At 40.5% G+C, this 20798-nt stretch overlaps 1 protein-coding gene across 1 annotated transcript; it reads right to left on the reverse strand.

Moving 5' to 3' along the window:
• Positions 1 to 66: 66 nt before the first annotated feature.
• On the reverse strand, positions 67 to 19628 carry cap2 (cyclase associated actin cytoskeleton regulatory protein 2). The gene is made up of 13 exons (XM_069176431.1): positions 19386 to 19628; positions 15596 to 15723; positions 15347 to 15447; positions 13495 to 13572; positions 7270 to 7413; positions 6523 to 6608; positions 5357 to 5462; positions 2440 to 2635; positions 2104 to 2267; positions 1745 to 1868; positions 1572 to 1654; positions 1219 to 1362; positions 67 to 832 (listed from the first exon to the last, which is right to left on the reverse strand). Exons 2-13 carry the CDS (start codon positions 15711 to 15713, stop codon positions 749 to 751), a joined length of 1428 nt encoding a protein of 475 aa, XP_069032532.1. The 5' UTR covers positions 15714 to 15723; positions 19386 to 19628; the 3' UTR covers positions 67 to 748.
• Between the last annotated feature and the right edge of the window lie 1170 nt (positions 19629 to 20798).

The raw sequence follows: 20798 nt of genomic DNA on the forward strand, positions 1-20798 counted from the left end.
TTGTACTGTGTTGTTTCTCCCTGTTTTGATCTCTTATGTAAGATAAAACTTCCAACAAGCCAGAACTGAGAGGTTTTGACTTTATTTGAAAAAGGACACAGAATTACATCAAATTGTTTTCATGGAAATTAAAGTTTTTGAAAAATATTAAGTGTAGTTTTTTTTTTATTATCTGCCCTATGCTGGTGCTATATTCTATGTCTAAGTACAAAGCAGAGTGATATACACTCGCTATAGAGATGGCAAGTGATTGATTGTGAAGTTACCAGACTACTGATTATATATTAGGACACACAAGAAATTAGTTGCCAGGTGTTTAATTATACGAATCAGTGGATTTAATGTCTGCTGCAGCACATCTGACCCTTTTACATTCTTCTGAGCTGATTTATGATACTATTACTACAGTATTTTACACTAGCAAGATCACGACAGAAAAATACTAGATATGCTTCACTCGCTAAGTGAAACATTACTACATTACAGCCATGCACTATACACAAGAAAGAAAATATACCACACAGACTTGTCTGCTGCGTGCTCTATATGAATATGAATATTGGGTAATTTTTAGTTTCCTGTAAAATAATTTGTTGAAGTCGTGGTCTAAAATGTGCTCATATTGTGAAACTCAACAATGGCTATTGACTGATAAATTCCCTTTTGTATTTCTGAATGACGCCGTTAGATGGACGGATCAGTATGTGTGTCTATTGCTGTGTCGGTGGCGGTGATGACAAAGTAGCAATCAGCCTGCGATCTCCGTGGGCTCTGTCACCAGTTTGGAGCCGTCCCAAACTGTCTTGAACTGCTCTGGAACTGGGAACTCCCTCTGTAAAATAAATAAAACAGTATGATCACTGTGAGTGCAGCTGGAAACTAAGAGTGGCTCACATGGACTACTCAAAATGTCTAATTAACAGCTTATGATCACACTTTGACACAGGGAGATTTAAAGGAGCAGTGTGCAGGATTTACTGGCATCCAGTGGTGAGGTTGTAGATTGTCTCAATCTTCCCTACTAAACATGTCTAAACATGTGCCTGGCTGGCCACAAAACACAAAGGTTAGTTTCAGGTGATTATACACAAATGGAAATATAATTAGGAATATTCTATTCCATTTCTGCCAATAGAGCCATTTAAATCCTACACAATGAACCTTTATCTCAGTGTCTCTTTCTCCTCCGTTACAGTACTTTATATCTGGGGCACTCACATAATCGTCTTCTCCCTCTGGTACCATGATGTTCATCTCAGAGCTCTTGGCACTGACGATGTCACAGTTGAGGGAGTCCTTACTCAGGTAGACCTGGCAGCCTTCTGTCTTGTTGATGGACATGGTGGGCACTGTCCCCAACACCTGCAAAGAGACATGACACAATTACAGGCAGGTGCTTGTGGCAAAATTTGCACTAGTGCAACAAACAATGAAACTATTTATATTTGGAACTTGCTGGCTACACGGTGAACACTGTTAGTAGTAAAATGGAGGAAGGGGAGCCACAACAGGCATCTGGACCCTGTAAATACATACATCATCTTTTTCTAAATACAACTGCACTTGCTCACCTGTAACTGAATGGATTTAGAGTTGATGACCTCCACAATCCCAACGACGTTCTCAAAAACCAAACCCAGCTTCTTACAGTTGTCTGAGGAGAGTGAACACAATCCGGATGAGGAACATTATCATCAGAAACTATGAATTTGATCCTAAAACATCCGTTTTGCTGGCAGCTCACCTATGATGATGGAGTTAATTTTTCCCTTAACCTGCAGGGTGGAGTTGTTACAGCTAAAGACGTACACCACCTGCTTTAGCTCCGTCTCCTCGATCACCAGGTCGTGTTTCTGCTCAAAGTGTTCCTGCAACAACAAAGAAACAGATTCAAACAATAATCTGTGACACAGATAGGCTGACCCGCATTTAAAGTTTGACTGGCAGATAAAATAAATGTATGTGGTGTATGAATGGGAACAGGATGGATGGATAATAACGTTCAGATAATTCACCCTGAAAATTCACTAAGATCACAGGTTTAATTTAGTTACTAAGGCAAGTCAAAAGGTCTGCTAAAAGGGAAGTAAACATTACACGTACCACCCTCCATTTCTTTCCCTCCAGCTCCAGCAGAGGGGGTCTTTTCTGGACAGCAGCTCGGGGTGAGTTCACAGATCCGGGATTCTTGCTTTTGGTCGGTGATGCTTGAGAGCGTAGGTTGGGGTTCTTATGGGTTTTCCGGTCGTCTGAGACATGCTTCAGACCTACAGATAGGAAGTGAGTTAGGTGTGCACATACAGGGTCAAAGTAATGCTGTTAGGAAATGAGCCGACCTCAGCAGTACCCCATCCACCTCATTAATTTTTAAATCCCCAACAATCAACCTACTAATTAAAAAGTAAACCTAAGGGGACAATGTCCTCTGCTCTTTATCACCTTTAGTGATGTCCATGCCCTGGTTGAGTTGGGAGAATAGTGCAGAGTGCTGGGCTGCTGCACTGTCCGCCTGAGGCTTGGAGTCGTCATCGCTGAAGACAGGAGGAGGGCCAGGGGGAGGAGGAGGAGGAGGCGGTGGACAGGGAGCACTCAGGGGTGGCGGGGATTCAAGGAGAGAAGCAGGCGCGATGGGGCCCTAGGAAATTAAGGGTATTAACATTTAGATAGCAACACTGTACTTTGGGTTTATGAGCTTTTCATGAGAGAAAAGACAGACGTGACAGATGTTTTGTGGATAACAGCTGTAGTAATAATTATTTCCAGCAGGGAGAGTATTGCACAAGAAATTAGTTTTACTCTTGCTCACGGTGTGTGTTAAAATACGTATAGATATACATAGAAACATTTTATTCTTAGTGCCAAAAAATACTTAAATTTCCCTTTTTGTAACTTTAAGGTTGTTCAAACCGTCTTACTCTATATCTATATATATATACTGTATTATCTTGAAATGGTCAAACTTATTCCATGTTTTTTAAGATTACTACATTATGTCGTTTTGTTCATCATTTTTGATAAAAAAAATTTGTGAAAATTTATTAGCCTACAATTAGCCTACAATGCGTGTCTATACAGTCATTACCAGCTTTGGTTTAACTGATGACCTTGGTACAGTAAAACTAAAGTGGAGAGAGGCGCGCACACACACACACACACACACACACACACACACAGGAGTTCAGAGGGTCACTTAACGTGCTTCTGAGAGCAGAGACTTGACCTTTGACAGGAGCAACATGTGTTGTGCATATCATTGCTGAACAATACAGACCTGTTACACTAAACAGCCCAGTGCATACCACTGGATTAGAACCAGTGTGTGTGTGTGTGTGTGTGTGTGTGTGTGTGTGTGTGTGTGTGTGTTCATGCATAGTTGTAAAACTGTCTGACTACCTGTTTGTGTTCATGTCTTGTGTGTTTGTGCAGTTGTGTATTTAAACAAAGACTCAACAGGAGAAAAATCAAATGTTTTACCAATTTTTTGACTGACAAGTAACTTCTATTACTAGAAATCATTTTCCTGAAATCTTCCTATAAGAGTAACAATCAGAGACATTTTCGATTGCTGAATTAATTAATCGTTTACTCCGCTGACAGAAAATTGATCTGCAACTATTTTGATAATCAATTAATTATTTGTATCATTTCTCAAGCGAAACTCCCTTTAAATAGTAGACATTAATTGGTCCCTGTTTCCAAAACTGAGAATTTGTAGCTCTTTGTAACATTATATGACATTAAATGAAATACGTTGACCAGACAAAATAAGCAATTTCAACAAATTATATAGACCAAAGAATCGATAATGAGATATTAATGAAAACAGTAACTAAAAATGTGTGTTAACGTGTTTTGTGGTCAAAAGTCCTTTCAGTTCCCTTCTCTAGAAAATACTCAACATTCGGTAGGCCAGAGGCTGGTTATCAATAGACCCACAGAAGGAACAACTGGAAAAATATTTGGTAGCTCCAACTGTTAAAATTGTGATATTCACTTGAATACTCCTGATTGGTAGAAGCTATTTGATCCCTTGTTTTTACTTTCAGGCATGCTTCATGAAATTTGTATTCATTTTTTGTCCCTGAATCAATAGGAAGTGACTGTTAGTGTGCCTGTGTGTGTGTGTACATACAGTATGTCCCTATGTCAGCACGTCAGAGTCTAAACTTGTCACTGAACCCTTATCTGAGCAGCAGATGACGGCTGCGTTGAAGAGGGACCAGCCCTGCAGTTTAGGTTACGGCACAGGCTGTGTGTGTACACAGGCCCTTTGTCGGGGTCCTTCTGTAAAGAAAACCTCCATTCAAGTAAACCCTGAGGACCACCTGTTAGTACAACACACTCCCGTCCTTGTAAATTCACTTACGCTATGTCCCTCACACACTCACACACACACATCAGCTCTGTCGTCTGACAGCAGGGGCAACAGCTGACAAACACAGCCACTGCAGGCTCTCAAGTTTCTGCATACAGAAGACGCACATGTGAGCACAGTTGTTGAGCATTAGTTAGGTTTTCATCTGATCATGTCACATTAAAGGAAGAATTCAACCTTTTGCGACAGATGTTATTTCACTTGTGTACATCTATCGAAGTAGTGGGAGCAGTTACTTTTGGGGAAAGCCAGGCTGGCTGTTTCCCCCTGTTTCAAGTCTTTGTGCTATGCTAAACTAAGCTAAGCCATGTCTTATTGATCCTCATAGAGTGCGAATGAGCATGTGATCGACTGTTCCTTTAAGAAAGACTTATTCAAAATGTGTGTTTTTGTGACTAAATGTCTGTTTGTTTTAGATGGCAAAATGCTACAAGCAGTCAACCAGCTTTCTCTGTGTAAATAAAGACAAAAAAAAAAAAAATCCTTCTAACTAACAAAAGAAAGAGGTCAAGTGTGAGTTCAAGGATTTGATTTCGAGGCATCGTAATCTCTGGGATCTACCGAGGGTGAGAGCTGCAGATGTCCATAAACAGAAGTGTGTGTGTGTGTGTGTGTGTGTTGGAGTGACATAGGTTTTGTGAGCAGCATGGAGAACTGCGGTGAGCAGCCACTGAGGACAAGCTCATTCATTAATTTATGCTCCCTGCGGCAGTTTATGTAACGGACTGCTCCATAACTAAAAATGGAAGTGTATGTAAAAAGTAGAGATTAATCTGAGCTGATATAAAAATATCAAGGCCTGCGAACAGAAACTGAATGAAAACAGCCAAGCTGCTATAGTGATGTCTTGTTTTCAGGCACATGTATGAGATGATGGGCGACTTTAACATTAAACATAAATACCAAAAACCTACTTAGTTAGGTCGGTTTAATAAAAAAATAAAAAAAACCACCTGCTTGTTACTGTGTTTGTGTACTCACACTTTTGCTCCACACCAGTCCTGTTGTGTGGTGCTGTTTGATGAACGACTGCATCTCAGTCCAGATTGACAGGTAGGAGCACACCCAGTCCACATGACGTCTGTCACTGGGAGGGAGCGGGAGAGGGGGAGACAAAGATACGATAGTCAGAGATAAAAACAGGGAGGAGGAAGGTAGGAGGGATCAGAGGCCTGAGAGTGAGGATGGATTGGCGGTAAAACAATGTCAACAAAATCAGCAATGATGCTGAAGTGAACTACACTACAAATACACTAATTTCTTTTCTTGCTAAATATTAGACGATAAAATAGATACAGTAAATACTCTCTGAAGTCATCACTGTGAAGTTGACAGGCAGGCAAAGCTGAAGGAAGTCACTGCTCCTGGCCAAGAAATAGTTCGGCACAAAATCACCTGTAAAATTCCAGTGTCCTTTTCACACTTCGGTTGTTGTAACAATTAGTGAAATAATTTAGGAGCTTTAAAGGTGCCGGAGGGAATATTTTGTTGACCTTGCACAGAGCCAGGACAGCTTGTTCCTTCTGGTTTCAGTCTTTGAGCAAAGCTAACCTAACTGGCTGCGGGTTGTGTCTTAATATTACATTTCATTTAGCTGACGCTTTTATCCAAAGCGACTTACAATAAAATATTAACTTACTTAACTTAATTATAAAATATTAACCATTGAAAACACAAGAGTGGCATACAGTTTTCTACCTAACTCTCAGAAAGAAAGCAAAATTGTGTATTTTCCAAGAAATAAGATAGATCCAAGAACTATTCCTTTAATGTAAAGTCTAATCCCCCACTCTGTCATTTTATAGGTTGGGCTACTTAAAAGTTTTGCACCATAATAAAAGCACTTTGGTCAGGGTTAAGAAAAGAAAACTTTTATGTTCTAAATTACGAAGGTTTGAATTCTGACCTAATATAGGCTACCTGGTGTGTCTCGGTGGCTCATATCAAACACTGAAATTTACAATATGCTCAGCTCAATTCTGGTCAAGGGACCTTAATTGCATGACCTTCTTTTCCTGTCTTTTGTTGTGTGCTGTCTCTAATTTACCAACTGCAAATAAAAAGTTTAAACAAATTACACACACTCACAAGAATAAGTCTCATCGTGCCTTTTTTTTTTTTTTTTTTTTTTTATCAGACCTACTTACGTTTCCTTGTAGTCCTTCAGCACTCTGTTGGTGTAGAAGGTGGCAGCATCGTTCATCTCCTTCACATAGGGACCTGGCTTCTGACTCTGAGACAGAAGAGATGTAGCCTCATGAGAAACACCTCTCTCACTGTGAAAGAGGTATAAACCGTCTGTCTAACGGCAGATTTGTCTTCATTTGAGAGTAAAAAGCAGTAATGTAATGAGACATGTTGAATGTTTAAGTTCAGTGTGTTTGATAAATGAGGAAAAGTGACCTCCTGACAGCAACTAACACAGACCAGAACCAGCTTCAAAGATTTTTTTTTTTAAGTCCTGAAGAGGAGAAACTTTGATCTTAATCCAAATGATATTCATCCCAAAACTCTGAAGAACAGATTTGGTACTGTATGGGAAACATAAATACTGCATGTTGGAGGGAAAAAAAAACATGGCAGGCTGAGTTCATTTATATGTGGACTATCTATCTTTATTTTGAAGGTCTGTTTAAATTCCAAGCGGAGGCCTGATTTTCTCATAATTTTCATAATCATTTGTGTTTATCTGATGGCAAAGTTTTTTTTATTTAGTTAGCATCTAGATTCAGTTAAAAATTAAAGGGCAAATCCACTGATTTTACACACTGAGGTCAGTTATTCATCATGAGGAGAATCTGTAATCTGTCTATATGTGTGCTTCCTTATGTTCCCGCACTTCTGAATAAGCTAGTTATCCTCGTTGTATTTCAAAGCATTTTTTTCAGCCTTACCACGGCCACCCAGCCCAGAGCAGGGATGCTCTCGCTGACGGCTGAAAGGTGGTTGAAGAGGCAGCTGCCGCGGTTTCGTTCTCTGAAGTTCTGGATCTCCTGGATGTGATCTGAAATCGGCTTCAGCAGGTCATGGAACTCCGTCTACGGGAGCAGGAGGGAGAAATTAAAAAAAAAAAACACAGCAACAATGGGATGCAAAGATGCAGGGAAGGGGGAGATATGGGTGCAGTAGGAGAAGATCCATGAACATCAATACCATAAGTAGCCTTGATGGCTGGCAAACCTAACTGGATGCCTTCGCTATTAAACATAACAACTTCTTTTACACACAGGAGTCTCTTGAACATGTTTCATATGCTCTTGATTTTACAATCTGAGCTCTGTTTCCCTGTCCACCGGTACCCTGAGTGTCACCCACTTAATTCCCTAACTGAGCTACTGGACAACATCTAATTTTATTAGCCGTAGATTTTTTCCATTGGAACTTCCAGATCTCAGCTCATCTCCCAGCTCTCAGCTCCCCTCCCCATTACCCTGTTCCTACAAACATTCCTCAGTTCATGGGGAGATCCCTCTGGCCATGTAAGGCATACCGCTCCTCCAGTGTTTACAGTTTACCGAACCCACATGCGCCTGGACTCACATAGAATTCAGACAGCAACACAGTTAGTGAATTGCTGCTACAGCTTTCTTGCAGCGAACTGAATGTTATGTGAAACATTTGCAGTTAATGAGCTGAGACGAAAAGTTTGGCTTTATCCAGATGAGAAGCTGATGTTCAAGGAGCAGAGCACTGGTCTGTTACTGAAGTAGCTGAAATTGACAAGTTGAGCTAATGTGGTTGTTTTTCTAAATGATCTACACCTGATGCATCACTGGCCGTGTACTGTATGGTTTTTCACATTTTGTAGTACAGCATGGATGGATGTGAGGGCGAGATGATGCTTGATATAAAAAATATCGACGTCTATCAGCTTCCATATTTTTATGCTTGTGTGAAGAGGAACAATAAAACTGGAGTACTTTTTTTCCAAAAAATTCTTCCCCCAATCAAACACACATGATCTCCATAAGCCGAGATAGACGGCCCTTTCTCCGCTCTTGCAGCTGCTTTTATTCTCACTAAGTCCATCTAATGTCTTTGTTTGAAGCAACACGTCTCCCATTTCCAAAATGGATACTGCAGTAAATGGGGATGTACTGTGTTTGCTGTGTGGGAAGGATTCAAGGTAATAAGCTCGATTTGAGGGTGAAGTGTGACTTCAGCTGTTATCTCTATTTTCAGTATGTATTTGCCCTGCTAAATACATATAACAAAACAAAGTGCAACAAAAGTGCCACTCGGGCTAAAAACCCACTGAAATAAAAAGGCAGACTTTTCTTGAATGTAGTTAAAAGGTAGACGTACCTAATCCTAAATTTGTTGACAAATGCTGGAATGAGAACTAAATACTAGTTTTGGTCATTACTGTCATGACATCACTGGCAGTAAACAGGTACTGTGTGTTCGCCGCAACTTGGGAAATCCATCCATTATCTAAATTTATCTGGAGCCTATTCCAGCAGACTTTGGGTGGTATACCCTGGAAAGGTCGCCACATTCACACCTATGGACAATTAAAACGCATGTCTTTGGACTGTGGAGGGAGGCTGGAGCATCAGCAGAAAACCCACTTAGGCACAAGCAGAACATGCAAACTCCGCAGAAAGGCCCCAGGTGACCTGCAAGTTCAAGCCCAGAAGCATCTTCTGTGAGGCGACAGTGCAGCATCAAAAATGAGAAAGACTTCAAAATAAAAGGTTGAATGTTTTGTTTTTCCCTCAACCTTTTGTTTCTGTCACCCACTGTTAGGCCACAACCCGCTCCTCTTTGCTACTGTTACGCTGCAGCAGTGGAGAAGAAATAAAAGGGTAAAAATATGCATGAAAGTACTTGCACAGTACATTCAATTGTTATTATATGCAGAGCTAAATTAAATGTAAATGAATATAGATCTGTGTTAGTTTGAGCTCTTGCTGCAGAACAATAACGTGATCATCGCAGCTCCCACTGAAAGTATGACTTGTATGGAGTGAGTCAAAGTCTGTATGTCAGACTGTGGACTTCCCCTTACTCAATCACGCAGCACAGTGAAGAAGAAGCCAGTAATATGAGACAGAATAACTGGCAGGTGCAGAGATGGCTTTCTTAAAAAAGGAAAACTTATACATATTCCAAAAAACACTGCAAGCTAAACTTTATGGCAAATGATCATATTGGCATCATGTCAAAACGGGAGCCAGAGTGGCTTTTTCATATTTGTCAGCTAAGGAACTACAAACATTTTTGATAACCTATTACAGCTTTTGTGGAAAAAGAAGTGGCTACATTGCTGAGGACAGATACATCTACATTGCTTGTACATACATCGTGGAGTTACGCTGAACCGCTGCGAGAAGGTTCATGTGCTGGTGAGACGCTCTGACTGCCTCATTAATTACATCACTGCAAATTTTGTAGTGTGTTGCATTCAAAATATACATATGGATTTGTTTCCAGTTTTGTTGTTTTCTCCCAAGTTCTCAGTACACCAACGAATGAATTATTAACTTTACTGTCATGTTTATTTAGAAATATAATGAAATAGTTGTGCTCTGACTCTCTCTGGGCAAACCATCACAAAAACCAACAACCAAACAAAATACATACCTTCATAGACTGTGTACACCAAGCACTTGTACGTATAGCTTATAGCTAGTACATATAGGCTAGTAACATGCCATCTTGTCAGTGTACTGAATCATTATTGTTATTGATCAGATGCTTAGCTTTTTGCATTAAAGCTGATTTCACTGGTGATTCAATTCACTGACACGGTGGGAAATGGGGAAAAAGTTGATTCTGTCAAAAGGTAGAAATAAATTCACCTACTGAACCTTGAGTTTTTGTCTTACCAGGAGGCCAACATGAAGTGTACATACAGCGTGATTACACTGGTAAAAGTGTCAACTGAAGCAGAGCTGTGAACTAACAGTCTTGAATACGGAGAGAGAACGAGCCGACAAAAAGGATCAAAAAACATTGGCTCACATTATTTGATGGGCTGAGCTCAGTGTGTTATAATAGCACGGGCCTTGGCTTCCTATACAAGCGCTGGATCAAAGGTAGAGAGAGGGGCACGACAATGTGAGAACAGATGTAGGAGGGTTTTTTTAACGCCGGGGAAGTTCACCATGTGTGTGTGTGAACAGTCAGAACCAGCAACACAGACAATCACACACGAGTTAGCAGGCCAACCCAAGGTCACATGAGAGAGAGACGCCCACTTTCTGTGGCTCTCTTCTCTCTCTTTGTGTAAACGTGCTATCTAACTCTCTCTCACACACACACTCTCACACTCACACACATACACTGACAACAGGCTCAAATATAGAACATGCCCATAAAAAGTCAAAGAGTACAACAGGGCTGAGCCGTAGAGAAAGGCCAGAAGTTTGTGAGCTCTGTGTGTGTGTGTGTGTGTGTGTGTGTGTGTGTGTGTGTGTGTGTGTGTGTGTGTGTGTGTGTGTGGTGGGGATGTTCAAAGCCACACACACTTTCCTACATGTGTACTGAGGACTACAAATAAACTATAAACTGTAGACATGAATGAGTGAGGTTGTGAGTGTTTGTGAAGGCTTTTTGGAAGATGGTTTTGTACTGGTGGCTTGTGTGTCTGTGTTTTGTTGAGAAATCATTGTGTGTGTGTGTATGTATGTGTGTGTGTGTGTGTGTGTGTGTGTGTGTGTGTGTGTGTGTGTGTGTTCATTTAAAGGTTTTTAGGTCATGCTGCCTGCATATAGGACTGATATCCCAGCCTTTTTAAGCTACAATAACCTGCATTCTACTAGCCTCGGCTTTATGATCGAATCTTATTGAGAATCAGAGTTTTAGACAGTGACCTTCATATTTTAAGATGAACTAGTAGCTTCGACAAGTGAGACTAATGCAGAAGTGCCCAAATAGTCAAACAATGGTGAACACCTCATTCCAACCAATGTCTGTTGTTCAGCCATATTTAAAGAATGTAGTGCTGTATTGTCAATGTACATTAAACATGTCGATCTTTCTCTTCTCGTCCATCCAAATACGACCTGAATGTGGCATATGACTGCCAGGACAAGTTGCTGTTATGAATACTTTGTTTCAAGTCTCTAAGCTACACTTTAAGCTTTTCTTGCTACAAACATGAATGTTGTTGACCATTACAAATAGATATATAATTATATTATAATAACACAGATATTATATGTAACATAATTACAACTTCAAGGTGTGTGGCTGAGCAATGCAAAGCCTGTCTGGCATTGTCTTAACTATTTTTTTTTTTTTATAGTTCTGTGATTTTACCAGGTAACAACTCCAGACTGGAATTATTTGCTTTAAAGTCCAGCCAAGTATCACGTTTCACACATTCATAAAGACCGATGAAAGAAGCTACCAATGGCCATCACCTGGTTGGACGGCGGCTTTGGAAAAAGGACGGGAGTCTATGTCAGTTCATTAACCTTTTTTCTCTCCCATTTTCCTTGTTTTGTTTTGAATTTAGCCAGTGATGCTGAATTTCATCTCCTCTTCCCTCATATCTCTGTCCTCTCTGTCCCTCGGCCCTCTCCTGGGTGAGTCCGCTGTAAAAGCCACGCTCTTTCCTTGTTTGCATTTCTGACTATCACTGAATGCTCTTTTCACCATCTCTCAACCAATGACCTGACAGATAGGGAGTAATCACTTCCTGGTGGGCTCTGTGGACCCTGTAACACACACACACACACACACACACACACACACACACACACACACACACACACACACACACACACACACACACACACACACACACACACAACACAAACAGGAGGCCAATGGGATGATATCATATCGATTCTCTCACACATAGACACACAGCTCTCTCTCCCACCCCCCTTTTCTCTATACGTGAACATGTTGGGAATGTGTTGCATTAGCGTTTTCTTGGTCAAAGAGCAGAGTAATCCCTCTGTGAACGGCCCGGCCCGCTGGGGAACACAGGAGGGGAGGACGAGAACCAACACAGAGGACTCAGATGCAGTTCATTTTTCTGTTAGGCTGCCGTCAACTTAGAGACATTTGATTTAATTTGTATCTGAATGTCATGAGAACAGTGCTGTGGTTCCCTCAACTCCAATTTACTGCAAATGTTCAGTCCGGCTTAGCAACAGCCAATCACAATGATAGTTTCAATTCACATGGGAACATTACTTCAATCACTGTCTGACGACTTTGGAAAAAACAATAAACAGCATATTGTAAACAACAATGACAGCAGTGGGACAATAAATGATACCTTAACTGTTAACAACATGTTGACCAGTAAGTTTAGGCGCACTTAACACAGTATAGTTTACGTTAATTTGGCATGCAGCGGAGAGCTGGGGCCATTTTCAGACTGTCAGTCAAAAACTCATTTAAATGAGTGTAATCTGATCTCGTAAATCTGAACAACCAAAAATTGTGAGATCAAACCACATTCTTATGTGGTTCAAAATATGTTTTAAATCACATTTTTGCAAATCTGTTTAGTTCTGTCTGCTGCTCTGATCAGATTTCAGGTGTTTTTTACTGTGTCTGCGATCTTTGATGCTACAAAAGCTTCATATGTACATCACACATACAGGAAACATGCTTGGTGGGGGAGGGAGTCACAGCTGGGCTGTCAGGACCTCAGTCCTCTCTGGATAGTGATACCGGTGGTGACAGCTGCATAAAACACAACAGAGCAGGCGGCGTCCTCCATCTCTGACACTGTCTCAGTATTTCAATAACACCTCCAAATTGCTCCACTTGTACATGGCTCCACATTGCCATGTGCTAAATAAACAAACCCATTTCATTACCCTCCATTCTGGCTCGTTTATGTCAAACTTCTTCTATTTCACTATGGCAACCAATGTGGAAAGGACCAAAAATGAGATTGTCACCTGGACACACGGATTGGATCTAATCACTTGCAATATATAATGCAGGACGATCGGACTCTGACATGCAAAAAGTCAGATTTGAACCGGCAGTCTTAACATATACAGTTACAGTTGACAGCTCATTGAACATTCAGTGTAAGAACCCATTTACTCGATTGTAATCATAATCCAACAGTTGCGGCGGACTCAGTGACCCCAACTGTCACATCCTCAGCGGGTTTCCACAGCAACTTTCTGCTGTTGTACCTGTGCAGGTTCCTGGTGTGTGGTGGCCATCTTGAGGAAAGCTCTCTGAGTCTGCAGGGCGTTGTTGACCATCTCTGCCTGTCAGTCACAAAGAGCAAAGTCAGATAGGTTGAGATTGATTCCATATAATGTAATAGGCATCATGCTGCTATATTGTGTGTTCTAAATATAGACAATGGTGAGTGCTTGGACAGAAAAGTTTGGACATTCTCAGACACTATCCAGTGAATCTGTCTTGTTTGATACGCACACGCAGTCTTGCTCGCTCGCGCATGCACACACGCACACGCACACGCACACACACACACACACACACACACACACACACACACACACACACACGGTTAGTCCCAGCCAGCCATGTGCTGTGTGTGTTTGAGACCTCTTGTTGCGGGCCACGGGAACCACTAGGGAGTCTTTTTCCATAAAAGGAGCTTTACGAACTTAAAGAAACCACCTCTGTCTCTCACTCACACACTCCCCCTCCACCTCATTCAGATACGGGGACACGGAGATAGAAACGATCTTTCAAGGTAGAGAGGAAAAAGTGATTTTTACGTTTCAGTGAAATTTCTTTCTGACTGGCTTTACTTCTCTGTTTTGGAGCCCTCTCTGCTGTTTTGGATTCATCCCAAGGACAAAACACAGTTGTTATTGCCAACTGGCTTACCATAAAACACACTCACAGTCCTGGTGGGAGTACGGGTCATTACCAAATAGGAAAAGGTGCTCCATTTGCAGTTTGATAAATGAATGTAAGGTCAAAGTTCAATCTTGCTCTCATTCTTGTCTATGTAGAGGACAGGAAACCTTTACTATCATACACACACATGCACATACTGCCTGCCTTCTTTTGGACCATGGACCTCCCACAGGCACATGTCCTTCAGTTTTCCAGAGCCATGCTTATCCAAGTGGAATCTAGAGTGGGACAATCCTATTTGTTTACAAATGTATGTCCAAAGAGATGGCAGAGAAAGAAAACTTGTGCTGGCTCTACTGTCTTCAACTGGGCTCCCTTTAGAGAGGAGGTTGGGTCATTATGGAGAGCTCGCATTCTGTTTCATAATTAGATATCAGGTTTAAGATTACAAGATGTTTATTAGGCAATAGCTCGTCTTGTTGTTAAAAAGAGTTAGCTGAGAAGACTGATATCAGTCGAATGTCTATACAGTAAAAATGTAGCAGGTTTTAATGCTTCAGTTTTGTACGGATTAAACAAAGAAGATAGAACGTGGTAATTTGTTAGCGATATGGTTGCCTTTGGATAGTCTGTGTGATAAGCGACACTAACTGGCATCTGACTTCAAATTCACAGCACAGAGTGGTCAGCAAGAAAGTGAATGTGTGTGTTTCCCAAAATTTCAAGCTATTCTGTTAGATTTCAAATTACTTAAGAGTGTAAAATATTTCACACCAAAGATTCCCAAAATCAGGAGGAACATCTGAACTGGTACATGTGTTTTAATGAGATAAAGTGAGACTCTTTGGATTGGCTCTTTATGTTTTAGGATAAAAGGGTCTTGCAAGAGTCAAATTTGAAAGGATTGTCAGAACTGTTGCAGCCAAAGATCAAAGATAGGCTGAGTGGTGCTCTTTATGAAGAGTAGTCTGAATTTGGTGTGTAAAATTGGTGTCGTCCCCCTTTAATCGTGATTAATAGCTACTTAGCAGCATACAATAGACTGAAAAACCTGCTATACTGTAACCGCAGATTGCTGCGGCAGCAGCTGTGACAACATCTGTCCCCAACAGCTGATGCACGGACAGTGTCTACAAGCCACTCATTATTCATCGGCCCACATTTGTGTGGAATGGAACGACTTTCTGAATGTCTGGGGTGAAGACTTACATGTTTCTCCACCTCGCTCCCGATAGCTTTGCTGTTGTTCAGGTACTCTACCACTGGACCTCTCAGCAGCACGTCGAAGGCCTCCACACATTGAGAAAGAGCTGGAAACAGTCGGAGAAATCTCGACTTGACTTAAATGTACTACATGCCTGTTTAACTCAAGAACAGAATAAAGTTTTTTTTTCACTGTATTGTTCTAAATGTTGTGTTCAACTTCCAATGCTCTGCAATATTTAATCACAGACTTGCCTTCATCGATGCCGTTCACACAGTCCCCATTAGCCATGCCGCTGGACGCCTGCATTGTGATGGACATCTTCTCTAGGCGAGTTACAACTCTCTCCAGCCGCTGCATTAATCCTTCCATGGTGACAAATCTAGAAACAAAACCATGAATGCCTTCTTAGAATTCACAAGGATTTTTAAAGTATCAATGCTTTGTGATATCTTAAATTGTATGACAATTCATTAGTGTTGTTTGGTGATGTTTTACTTTATGTATCACTGAGCTAAACAGATTTGTTTTCCCACTTTCTAATGGGAGGTCAGAGATCATGGCTATCTGCAAACCCAGACAGATTTACTATTCAACTTTCCCACCCTGCTAAATGTAGCCAGTGCAGCTGGTTTTATATGAACACTGTCACTGTTTGAGTTGTCTGGATCTCTGCCACAGTCACAACATCGGCCATAAATATATGAGCAGGTCACATAATTGGGTTAAAAGAGGTCATAAACTGGTGCTGGGCTGAGAGGAAAGTCAGAGAATAAAAAACAGTGGCGGCACTGAAGGAAACCCTTCAGTATATTTAAATGTAAAATATCTTCATATATGAATGAGAGGAAAACATGCGTTCTTTTTAAGATAATGAAGACCAAAAGTGAAGAAACTGAAATAAAAAACATAAAAATATGAATTTTCACAGACAAAATATATATTTATAATCCAACAAATCCCAAAAGAATTCCATATGTAATTTTTTTTAATTAATACCAGCATTTCAGATGATCTCCCTGGTTGTTGCTGCAGTTTGAAAAGATTAGCTCAGTGTTAAAAGTGAATAAACAGTGACTGAACACCACTGAAATACATTTGGGAATAAGACACAAACCACATTGTGTCTCCTCCTTTAACACAGACCAGCCATATGTCTCACCATGAGGCAGCACAGGCCTCTTTCCAATATGTATTAGTCAACAGAGGAAGAACTCAATCCAGCAGCCCACTGCATGTTTACACAAACTACTGCTAGGTAACACAGTTCCTAATCTGACACCTGCTACCTGCAACACGAGTGGTGTGAGCTAAAGATGGCTTTATTTGCTTCACAAAGTAATTTATTAAAAAAAAAAAAAAAAAAAACACCAGGAGCATTAATATGACAGCTATGCAGACTGAATTCTGCTCCCTGTCTGTAATTTGTGTAAATTATGTCTTGTAATTATGTGCTATGAACAGCAAACATGTCCTGAAGGGCGTCATCAAGTCATCTCTCTGGAGAAATCTCCCAGCAGTGCCACATGTCTGTTGCAGGACTCAGATGTTATTTCTGTTTTCTCTGTGGATCACAACAGCTCTGAGGCAACACCAGAAACCTGGAGGATGGATGGAGGTTGACAACATGTGTGCAACAACTCTGGGACATTTACTGACACTGAGCGGGATTAGATTTATTTTTTTAGGGTTGATCAATAAGTACAAATGTTATCATCAATTTGTTGTTATTTCATATTTTGGTACCACTTTTTATAAGAGATTATTTGCTAATTTTTAGTTGGCCTGTTGTATGTGGGATTACAGGACATTGCAATAAATGAAGCATTAAGTAAATCTATCGAGACATGTTATAGTTCTACATATATACAACCAAACCAAAACATCAAATATAACTCCAAAATTTCAGGGAACGTTTTTATGAGCAAGATTTCACAAAAATTAAATAGCAGAAGAAAGAAACGTCTGACCAAAGTACATCTTGCTAACATAAACATCTGCAGACTTAATTTAATATTGTGGCAATTTATTTATTAAGAACTTATAAACATTTATTGGGCAAATTTATGCTGTTTGCCCAAGTAAGACACCTTTTACTTTTACAACATTAAGCAGGATTAAGTTGTTTTTATGAATTCCTCATGACTGATATATAAAGCTTTAGAAAGTGTTTCAGTAATACTTTTTAAAGCTACGTGTTACACATTATAAACCCTTTTGTAATAGCATAGTGCCTTACTATAAAGTGGTATTTCAATTTTTTTTTTTTAAAGGTTGTGTGAAAATGTAATATTCTTTGGAGGAGAAACATGTAATCGATCAATCAATCAGTTCATGGTCAGCAAAGTTTAGATGGTTAAAGTGAACAAAACCTTTAGATTTTGTATTAATACAAAAATGATCAAATACTGATGCCCAGTTTTCATTTATTGACAAAACAAGTAAATGTTAAAGGAGAAATTTATCAGCATATTAATATATAATACACTGTTTATTTCTGCTCATTGGTTGGAGACTTATATCAGAGAGAGCAAAGAATCAATTAGGCCACTATATTAGCTAAAGTTCAAAATACTTCAGTTAAACACTGTCTCTCAATTACAAACTCAAACTTCTTAAAACCATGAAACACTAACTGCCAGCGTCTGCACTGTTTCTATTATCAGTTGGCCAAATTCTCTATGGCAACGCAGAGACGTGGCCAATGATGCTCTTTTAGCTTTTCATATGGACTTCATACATTCAGCCCACCATAAAAACCTAATGATAAACAGCCATGAGTTTAGCCTGTGATACATGTATGTGGCACAAAGATCAGAGAAACAAAAAAGTTGCATGTTTTTATCTCTATAATTTTAAGCATACAGTGTCTGCAACGTAAAGACCCCGGACCAAAACTAACAGCTGAGAAAGCACACATGCTCCTGCAATGGAAAGATATTATGACTTCATCCCAACCCTGTAAGTCTCTCCTGAACCCTGCGGCCTGGTATCTGATCTTTGAGGCTATATTGGGCAACAGCGCCAGGCTTTTGCTGCTATGGCCTAACTGTAGACATTAATGTAGGTCTGTGTGTACAGTGTTGTAGTCTAAAACAATGTGGAGAATAAGAATAAAGCAAAAGTTGAGCAGATATTTACTGGTTAGAATAGTGTGTACACTGGTAAAGGTGTTGGTATTTGACTTTTCATTTTCAAGAAATAAAGACATTTTTGTTTTTCTGGTACAGTAATTACATATGATCTGAATTAATATATTGTGATTAATACAGAGCTATGAAATCCATGTAATGGGCCTAATGATTAGGACAGAGAGTTTGAATAAGACCTTTTACAACAGGTGTGTGAATGAGTTTATAGGGTCTTTCATATCATAAAATGTAGTTGGACCAAACAGTTTCACCTCAAGGAACTTCTGATCAAATCACATGAAATGTATCAGTGTGCTCATTTTTAAATATTATTAGCTTTAACTTTTACTTCAGATTGTGTTAAATTCAACTTTTAAGTAGACATGGAGGAGATGTAATATGAATTAAAAGCCCCTGAACAGCTAACAAATATGCGAGATGGTTTTGCATAATCTAAAGCCTACCTATAACATTAATATGTTGTTTGAAACTCACAAAGGTTCATTACAGGTGCTCCTCAGGCCCCCGTGGGCCAAAGGAGAGAAGAACACCGTCACGCCAAAATAAAACATGACACAGCACTGGCATGCTGACAGCACTTTCACCACCCCTCAAATCTGACGCTTCACAGTCCGCGCCACAATACCTCCTTTACTCCAAAAGACAAACAAGAGGAAGGACGTGATGTGTCGGCTACAAATGCAGAACAAACAATGCTCTTATATTTCCTGAGAAAATATAAGGAAGCAGCGTGCACAGGGAGCAGGTAAAGATGACTTTCTTTCGAGATTTCTGCGCAGAGACGCACACCCCCCCCCCACGGCAGGACTTTATCCCTCCGCCCCACCCCGAAATGATCTAAACTTGACATTCAGTATGAAAAAAAAAAAAACACATCATGGAAACATCTTACCTCCCTCCTCTGATCCGCAGTAGGCTGAATTTCTGCTGTCTAGTGGTGCCTGTCAATATCCCTGGACGGATTCGTGGCTGTGTGCTGTTGCGTCGCGGTCCCCTCCTGCCTTCCTGCCCCGTCACTCGGCTGCGCACAGCAACGGACACCGGCTCTCTTCCGGCATGTCCTAATTAAGGAACACGGTGAACCTGAGAGCCACTCGGCGTACAGAGCCCAGGACCGTGACTCAGTGCCGCAATATCTCCTCTGGGACGGGCGGACATTTACCTCGCAGGCAACATGGCAGCCTCAGAGAGCCCTGCTAAAAATAGACAGGTGATTGACGCTGTGGCAATGTCTGCATGGGTCTCTCCTGAGGGAATGGCCCGTTACTTGCAGGGGAGTCATCATCATCGCAGAGTCCATGGGATTAAAATAGAATTTGAAGGAAATCCCCCTTTCCAAAATCCCCTAACCATGAGAACTGCAGTACTTCCATCAACTGCTGATATAGGTCCTAGGTACGTCCTGGATGCTGCAAACCATTAACAAGTCAACACACAACTCAAAAAAGCCTCTACAATCAGCAGCATGAAGTTTAAAAGGGCTCTCCAGTGATATAGCATTGCACTTTCATAGAGTTGTGAAATGTGAAAAAAATAAAAATAAAAATAAAATCAAATGGTCAAAATCGGTGAAGCAGGGTTTTAAGATAATTTGATTTAAAGTCCCTAAAAGGTCCCAACTTCAACAATATTGAATCCCACCCATAATGCAACCTGTTTGCATCTTTTGTGATGCTGCATTGATGTAGTGTCCTCAGAATAGGATAAAAAAAACAACAGCCTGTAATCAACCCCCAGGAACAGTGCTGGGCTGTGCTGCAATTAATATGTGACTGGGACACTTTGCAAGCCCTCGGACTACAAGAACTCAACGACGCCACCGTTGAGAATACCCAATCAAGCCATTCGTCAAGGAATGGTTCCTCTAGTTAATAAAAGATGCAATAAAAACACAGGTTAAAAGTAGATATCTTTATTACAAAATACAATAAAAGGGTCCCTGGGATGAGGATTGGAGTGAAAAGGGAGATCGATTGTTTCACCACCACCGTGGAAAACACATGCACAGTTGCTTACACTCACACTGCAAGATAAAAGCACAAAAAGGGTTTTTAAGAAGACACAGCCAAAATTGCATGCAAAAAAAAAAAAAAAGCAAGAAATGAAACCCCCACCCAGTAACCAACCACCTGCAAACATTTAGCAGCCCAACCAAAATAATCAGAAACCCAACAATATGCAAGAAACCCCGGTTATTTAGCCGCAACAGCACAGACGCACGCACACATAGTACTCCTTCCTCTTTTAGTGCTGTACTGGTAATACTGATTAAATCTAATACGACCTCCAGTCCAGATGTCAGAGA

The sequence above is a fragment of the Embiotoca jacksoni genome, unplaced genomic scaffold (genome assembly GCF_022577435.1).
Source record: "Embiotoca jacksoni isolate LCO1_2020_lvr unplaced genomic scaffold, fEmbJac1.0.p SCAF_7, whole genome shotgun sequence".
Classification (NCBI taxonomy): Eukaryota; Metazoa; Chordata; class Actinopteri; family Embiotocidae; genus Embiotoca; species Embiotoca jacksoni.